We start from the raw sequence: 7,355 nt of genomic DNA, 5'->3' as shown, positions 1-7,355 counted from the left end.
CCTTCGTGACTCCTTCATGACTCCTTCATGACTCCAGCTGGAGGGCTCCGACCTGCAGAGCATCAAACACGGAAGTGTTCACCACCGACCTGCAGAGAGCTGTCTGCACTCTGTCCACGAGGGGCAGTAGAGAGCATCACGAGGAGTGGACAGCCGACTATAAACAAAAGAAGAAGAATAAGAAGAAGAAGGATGAGGAGGAGGAGGAGGGCCCTCTACGTTATCATCCAGAACTCCTTTACATTCTTCATCCTGAATGTGAAGTATCTTCTCATCCTCCATCCATGTGTATTTGTTCATGTGGTAAACATGTCAGAACATGTCAGTAACCATGTCAGTAACCATGTCAGTAACCATGTGGTATGTCTGAAGCAGCAGAACATGGGAACAGAGTGCAGTACCTCAGTGTGACCTCAGTGTGACCTCAGTGTGACCCCTGTGCTGCTCACCTCTCCTCCTCCACCCCGTGGTTGTTGAACAGGTTTCATTTGGCCGGGGACCAGATGCTCTGTGCACCTGACTGCGTGATGTCACAGGGGGGCGGGGCTTCACGCTGCCTCTTAAGCTCAGAGCACCGTCTCTGGTGCTGTTGACGGGGAGCATCTCAGGTGAGTGAGCTTTGACCTGCGGAGCTTTTCACCTCCGACTTTCTAAAGTGTCTTATCAGATTTTGAGATTGAATGAAAGGAAACCAGTTGAGATGGACCCGCGTGTTTAGAAGAAGTAACTTATCGTCTCACCTTTTGACGAAAAATGTCAGTTTGAGTGCGACAGCATGCATATAGAGGATGGGCAGAAGGTCACGGACCACCAGAAGTCAACGCCTTTCAACCAACCTGAGTCACAGGGAGAGAAGAAGAAACCGTGTACAAATAAACTGACTTATCGCATGTTTGAAAAGGCTTTAAGCCGATGACAAACTAAAGCAGATCTAAATCTCTCCCCTGCGGTTGGACTTGATGCCGTCAAACGGGTTCCACTGGAACGCTGACGGCCGCCTCCCTGTTTCCTTTCATCTAGTCCTGCGTCATCGAGGAGGCATCCGCCACGGAGAAGAACAACAAAGATGTTCGGCAACTGCGACCAATCAAAAGGTGAGATACGTTCACCCGGAGGAGCCGGCTGCTCCTCATTCTTTAAGCTCGACTCATAAATCAAATCCTGTTTGGTTCTGACAGGGTCTGTGCACCCCTCTGGCTACGACCTGGGCCCCAGAGACCAGGACCGCCACGGAGACGATGATAAAGACCGCCGTGGGGGGGGGCGCCGTGACGACCGCCAAGGAGATGATGATAAAGACCGCCGTGGGGGGGGGCGCCGTGACGACTGCCAAGGAGATGATGATAAAGACCGCCGTGGGGGGGGGCGCCGTGACGACTGCCAAGGAGATGATGATAAAGACCGCCGTGGAGGGGGGCGCCGTGACGACTGCCAAGGAGATGATGGTAAAGACCGCCGTGGGGGGGGTCGCCGTGACGACTGCCAAGGAGATGATGGTAAAGACCGCCGTGGGGGGGGGCGCCGTGACGACTGCCAAGGAGATGATGATAAAGACCGCCATGGGGGGAGACGCCGTGACGACTGCCAAGGAGATGATGGTAAAGACCGCCGTGGGGGGGGTCGCCGTGACGACTGCCAAGGAGATGATGGTAAAGACCGCCGTGGGGGGGGTCGCCGTGACGACCGCCATGGAGATGATGATAAAGACCGCCATGGAGGAGGTGGCCGTGACGACTGCCATGGAGATGGCGGTAGAGGCCGTAATAAAAGCCCTCGTCGTCGTGACCACAGCGGCGGCAGCGGCAGCTGCAGCGGCAGCAGTCGCGACAGCCACAGCAGCAGCGACGGGGAAGGCGGCCGTCGTAGAAGACATCGCAGGCACGGGAGAGGTCACGGGAAAGGTCACGGGAAAGGCCACGGTGGGCAGGACTGCCATGGAGATGGCGGCCATGGGGGAGGTCGCCACAGAGGTGATCGCGAGGGCCGTAATAAAAGCCCTCGTCGCCGTGACCACAGCGGCGGTAGCGGCAGCTGCAGCGGCAGCAGCCGCGACAGCCACAGCAGCAGCGACGGGGAAGGCGGCCGTCGTAGAACACATCGCAGGCACGGGAGAGGTCACGGGAAAGGTCACGGGAAAGGCCACGGGAAAGGTCACGGCCACGGCCACGGTGGGCACTGCTGAACACAGGTGAGAAACACAGGTGGTGAAAAGGTGATTCCCAAGAGGAGCTCTGTGTTCATGAAGCTCGTTTTGTCTTGAAGGCAGCAGACCGACGGCGCCCAGCGGAGCGCAGCCGGCCGCCGGGGAAAGAAAACGGCCAACGATGTTTTTCTCTCATGGAATAAAAGCTTCTGACAAACAGGCTGTCGTGTGTCTGTGTTGTTCAACATAATGTTCATACCAGCTGGGTCCGGTTGGCTCCTCCCCTCACGAGGCTGGAGGCCAGCCAGCACCTCTGAGTGACAGGTGGGAGGAGACAGGTGGGAGGTGGGAGGCAACAAGTAGGAGGTTACAGGTGGGAGGTGACAGGTGGGAGGTGACAGGTGGGAGGTTACAGGTGGGAGGTGACAGGTGGGAGGTTACAGGTGGGAGGTGGGAGGCAACAAGTAGGAGGTTACAGGCGGGAGGTGACAGGTGGGAGGTTACAGGTGGGAGGTGGGAGGCAACAAGTGGGAGGTTACAGGTGGGAGGTTACAGGTGGGAGGTGACAGGTGGGATGTTACAGGTGGGAGGTGACAGGTGGGAGGTGACAGGTGGGAGGTTACAGGTGGGAGGTGACAGGTGGGAGGTGACAGGTGAGAGGTGGGAGGTTACAGGTGGGAGGTGACAGGTGGGAGGTGGGAGGTTACAGGTGGGAGGTGGGAGGTGACAGGTGGGAGGTGGGAGGTTACAGGTGGGAGGTGACAGGTGGGAGGTGGGAGGTGACAGGTCGGAGGTGGGAGGTTACAGGTGGGAGGTGACAGGTGGGAGGTGACAGGTGGGAGGTGACAGGTGAGAGGTGACAGGTGGGAGGTGACAGGTAGGAGGTGGGAGGTTACAGGTGGGAGGTGACAGGTGGGAGGTGGGAGGTGACAGGTGACAGGTGGGAGGTGACAGGTGGGAGGTGACAGGTGGGAGGTGGGAGGTTACAGGTGGGAGGTGACAGGTGACAGGTGGGAGGTTACAGGTGGGAGGTGACAGGTGACAGGTGGGAGGTGACAGGTGGGAGGTTACAGGTGGGAGGTGACAGGTGGGAGGTGACAGGTGGGAGGTGGGAGGTTACAGGTGGGAGGTTACAGGTGGGAGGTGACAGGTGACAGGTGGGAGGTTACAGGTGGGAGGTGACAGGTGGGAGGTGGGAGGTTACAGGTGGGAGGTGACAGGTGGTAGGTGGGAGGTTACAGGTGGGAGGTGACAGGTGGGAGGTGGGAGGTTACAGGTGGGAGGTGACAGGTGACAGGTGGGAGGTTACAGGTGGGAGGTGACAGGTGACAGGTGGGAGGTTACAGGTGGGAGGTGGGAGGTTACAGGTGGGAGGTGACAGGTGGGAGGTGGGAGGTTACAGGTGGGAGGTGACAGGTGGGAGGTGGGAGGTTACAGGTGGGAGGTGACAGGTGGGAGGTTACAGGTGGGAGGTGACAGGTCGGAGGTGGGATGTAATAGGTGGGAGGTTACAGGTGATAGGTGACAGGTGATAGGTTACAGGTGGGAGGTGCAGGAACCAGGTCCCCACTGCAGGAGCAGGTCCTGAAACACGTGTCAGTGTCTTGTTCTTCTGGGTTTTAATGTCAGTCATTTAAGGGTTCAAGGCAATTAGCCTGTGTGTGTGTGTGTTTGTGTGTGCGTGTGTGTGTGTGTGAGTGAACTAACATTAAACCACCTTTATTTTAAGAAGTTGAACTTCATGCAACACACACACATTATATTCAATTATAATAAAACTAGTCAGACTAAATATTGTCATTGTTTATTTCTTTGAGCTTTTCTTCTGCATCACAAATACAAAGTCCCATAAAAACTAAATTATGAAACATAAACTGATTTTTTCTTAAAAAATAAAACCATTCTTGTAAATACCAAGAAGTTGTTTCTAACATGCGGGTATTAAAAACTCTTTACTCTTCATTTCATGAACATATAATTATCTATCATGACATCTTGCTACCTCTTTAAATCTCCCCTAAAAAAAGATCCTCCCGGCAGCCAATCACGCGGCCCGGAGGCCGGAGGACAGATCATATCAGACAGCGTCACCGCGCTGGCCTCTTCTTCTCCAGAATGCTCCTCTTCCTCGGCCTGGCCTTCTTCTTCTTCTCCGCCTGCCGCTCCGTGGAGATGAACCGGACAGAGAGCGCGGAGCAGTGCTCGGCCTGCGACGTCCGGGAGCACAGCAAGCAGATGAGACTCCACGGCATCAGGTCCCAGATCCTCAGCATCCTGCGGCTGCAGCAGGCGCCCAACATCAGCCGGGACATGATCCGCCAGCTGCTCCCCAAAGCGCCTCCTCTGACGCAGCTCCTGGAGCAGTACAACCTGCGCGTGGAGGACGAGGACCACGTCACCACGGAGACCATCATCACCATGGCCACCAAGCGTAACTAAAACAACTCGACTTCCCTTTGCTCCGCGCCTCTTTTGTGTGTTTCCAAGTCAGAGTTTAGGTTCAGACGACCACTAGAGCTTCATAAGTATTCATATCCATAACGTCATCACTTTGACAGTTGATTGTTGGGCTTTAATCCGAAAAAAGACATTTGAACTTTGTGATGTCTTCCTGCAGCTCATCCGATCGGCCGGGCCGAGCTGGCCTCCTGCTGCCTCTTCAGCCTCAGTCCCAAGATCCAACCCAAAAACATCCTGCACGCCCAGCTGTGGGTCCACCTGCGCCCGGCCGACGCCGTCACCACCGTCTTCCTGCAGATCTCCCGCCTCAAACCCGGGAAGGAGGGCAACGGCACCCGGGTCCGAGTCCGCTCCCTGAAGATCGAGGCCGAGGCCGGCGCCGGCTCCTGGCAGAGCCTGGACATCAAGGCCCTGCTGCGGGCGTGGCTGCGGCAACCGGAGACCAACTACGGCATCGAGATCAACGCCTACGACGCCGACGGCGAGGACCTGGCCGTCACCTCGGCCGAGCCCGGGGAGGAGGGCCTGGTGAGTGGACCGGGGGGGGGGGGGTTCTCCGGGTCGTCCGTGGCTCCGCTCGTTTATGTCGGATCTCTTCGCAGCAACCGTTCATCGAGGTGAAGATCCTCGACAGCCCCAAGAGGTCCCGCCGCGACTCGGGCCTCAACTGCGACGAGGAGTCGGCGGAGACCCGGTGCTGCCGCTACCCGCTCACCGTGGACTTCGAGGAGTTCGGCTGGGACTGGATCATCGCGCCCAAACGCTACCGGGCCAACTACTGCTCGGGGGAGTGCGAGTTCATGCACCTGCAGCAGTACCCGCACGCCCACCTGGTGAACAAGGCCAACCCGCGCAGCACGGCGGGGCCCTGCTGCACGCCCACCAAGATGTCCGCCATCAACATGCTCTACTTCAACCGCAAGGAGCAGATCATCTACGGGAAGATCCCGTCCATGGTGGTGGACCACTGCGGCTGCTCCTGAGGAAGGAAGAGCAACACGTGTTCTGTTCAGGAAACGTAGTCCAGTATTCTCACGGAAGAAGTTGTTTAGAACAAAGTAGACTAAATGTGATAAGAGCACAGCGGAGACCCTCCCGTCCGTCTTATAAAAATGTGCCTTGACCAGAGCAAACCCTGCAGGGCGTCTTCCACGTGCGCCTTTATTTTGAAAAACCTGAACCGAGTGACTCCGGGCTGACAGAAGCTCCTCGCTGTGATCCGTTCTCCAGAACCACAGGAGGTCAGCTACAACAAGATGTTAGGTTGTGCCGAGTTCAATTCTGCTACGACGAGTCACGATCTAGCGCCAGCTAGTGGACATTAGGAGCACTGCAGCTGAAGATGGCGCTTCAACACTTTCTTTAGCTTTCAGCTGGTGGTTTATAGCTCAAACTTATAGTTGTATGTGGCCTTTGGGAGCAGTAATACATCCATGTGCATGCCTCCAAACTCAAACTATAACCCTAATCTGTGAAGGTTGTTTCAGACCCCCACCCCCTGGTTTAGGAAAGAGGATAAAACTCACCAGCCAATGACAACGTGAGGCAGGAACTGTGATCTCAGAGGGAGGTTTGAAGTGCAGATGTGCTGACTGTTGTTGTGCTTCACGGGGGGTTCTGACCCAAAAGTCTTTGCTCTGCTGTTAAAACAGAACGTCCATGAGCGACACAGTTTCACGTGTTTTGATTCTGCAGTGAACAACATGTCCAGTCAAGTTATTACGCGCTGATTGAGGATTTAATCCTCTTCTTTACGCGTGTTTGTCTCTACAAAAGTGATAGTTTCCTGTAGATACGGCAAATTAATCCACATTTCAAATCTTAATAAAGTTAATAATTGACATGTAAAGGTGGATTTTAGTATAGACAGTATGTATACTATGTGTTGTATGTTGCATTTATGAAGTATACAGTGTGTTATGCTATTTATCTCTAAAGATAAACGAGGATCATTAAATGTCCACTTCAATGTGGTGTGAGGATATTGGATGGTGCGTTCAAGGACACTCTGAAAACGTAGTGTTACATCTATGAGTAAAACTACAAACGACACGATGGCAATCCTTTAAAAATATAATTTTCTTTGGTCAAATAGTTGCTGTCTTATATGCATATTTGTGTCTTTGAACGCACCTGCAGCTTATGAGAAGTTACCTGCTTTATCACGTGACTTCAAGTCACATTAACAAAAATTATGTTATTGTCTCACTGGGTGGTCTGTTTAATAATGTAGGTCAAATATATGTTTAAACTGCTATTTATTTCTGCCACTAGGTGGCGACCATGAGAATTGTTTCCAAATGAAGTTGGTAAGAACTTGACCTTTACACCCCCTGAATGCATCTGACGTGACATGTTGTCCTGGTGGTTTGTTCATTCTGTATTTGTGTACAATTAATCATTAATATTCTTAAAATACTGTGTCTACCACAGCTGCATACGACTTGTCAGTTGAAATATTATTACTCATATATATATATATGAATAACAGTTGTTTCATATATTGTATCATGATTTGGCGTCTAAACTAACACTTGAATGCATTTGTAAATTGTTCTGATTTTTCTCAGTATTTTTTATTATAATTCTGAACAAAATATTCATATTTTCTCTAGCAGGTTAAATAAGAGTATTGTTGTTATTCTATTGTCTGATATTTCTTGAGTTTGATAAATAAAGTCTTATTTTCCAATCATATGTTTGGGGAATATTTTAGTTTCAACGTCATTAGGTCAAATAAACTTAGGTTTCA

At 52.8% G+C, this 7,355-nt stretch overlaps 2 protein-coding genes across 2 annotated transcripts; both read left to right on the top strand.

The window, feature by feature from the left end:
• Window positions 1-521: 521 nt before the first annotated feature.
• Window positions 522-2,362, top strand: LOC130204327 (antifreeze protein Maxi-like). Its single transcript, XM_056430965.1, has 4 exons — window positions 522-608; window positions 1,021-1,094; window positions 1,179-2,188; window positions 2,263-2,362. The coding sequence occupies exons 3-4, from the start codon at window positions 1,239-1,241 to the stop codon at window positions 2,354-2,356; spliced, it is 1,044 nt and encodes a 347-aa protein (XP_056286940.1). The 5' UTR covers window positions 522-608; window positions 1,021-1,094; window positions 1,179-1,238; the 3' UTR covers window positions 2,357-2,362.
• A 1,896-nt stretch (window positions 2,363-4,258) lies between these two features.
• Window positions 4,259-7,044, top strand: LOC130204326 (growth/differentiation factor 8-like). Its single transcript, XM_056430964.1, has 3 exons — window positions 4,259-4,574; window positions 4,761-5,131; window positions 5,206-7,044. Exons 1-3 carry the CDS (start codon window positions 4,259-4,261, stop codon window positions 5,584-5,586), a joined length of 1,068 nt encoding a protein of 355 aa, XP_056286939.1. The 3' UTR covers window positions 5,587-7,044.
• The last annotated feature ends 311 nt before the right edge of the window (window positions 7,045-7,355 follow it).

The sequence above is a fragment of the Pseudoliparis swirei genome, chromosome 14 (assembly GCF_029220125.1).
Source record: "Pseudoliparis swirei isolate HS2019 ecotype Mariana Trench chromosome 14, NWPU_hadal_v1, whole genome shotgun sequence".
NCBI lineage: Eukaryota > Metazoa > Chordata > Actinopteri > Perciformes > Liparidae > Pseudoliparis > Pseudoliparis swirei.
Note: the sequence above shows the minus strand (reverse complement) of the source record. Positions and strands in the feature narration are given on the sequence as shown.

Excerpts from the sequence above, each read along its gene's own strand:
- LOC130204327 (XM_056430965.1), top strand. The coding sequence starts at position 1,239 with ATGATAAAGACCGCCGTGGGGGGGGGCGCCGTGACGACCGCCAAGGAG. Across the intron at positions 2,189-2,262 it reads GTGGGCACTGCTGAACACAG|GCAGCAGACCGACGGCGCCC; the intron begins GTGAGAAACACA and ends TTTGTCTTGAAG.
- LOC130204326 (XM_056430964.1), top strand. The coding sequence starts at position 4,259 with ATGCTCCTCTTCCTCGGCCTGGCCTTCTTCTTCTTCTCCGCCTGCCGC. Across the intron at positions 4,575-4,760 it reads CATCACCATGGCCACCAAGC|CTCATCCGATCGGCCGGGCC; the intron begins GTAACTAAAACA and ends GTCTTCCTGCAG. Across the intron at positions 5,132-5,205 it reads AGCCCGGGGAGGAGGGCCTG|CAACCGTTCATCGAGGTGAA; the intron begins GTGAGTGGACCG and ends ATCTCTTCGCAG.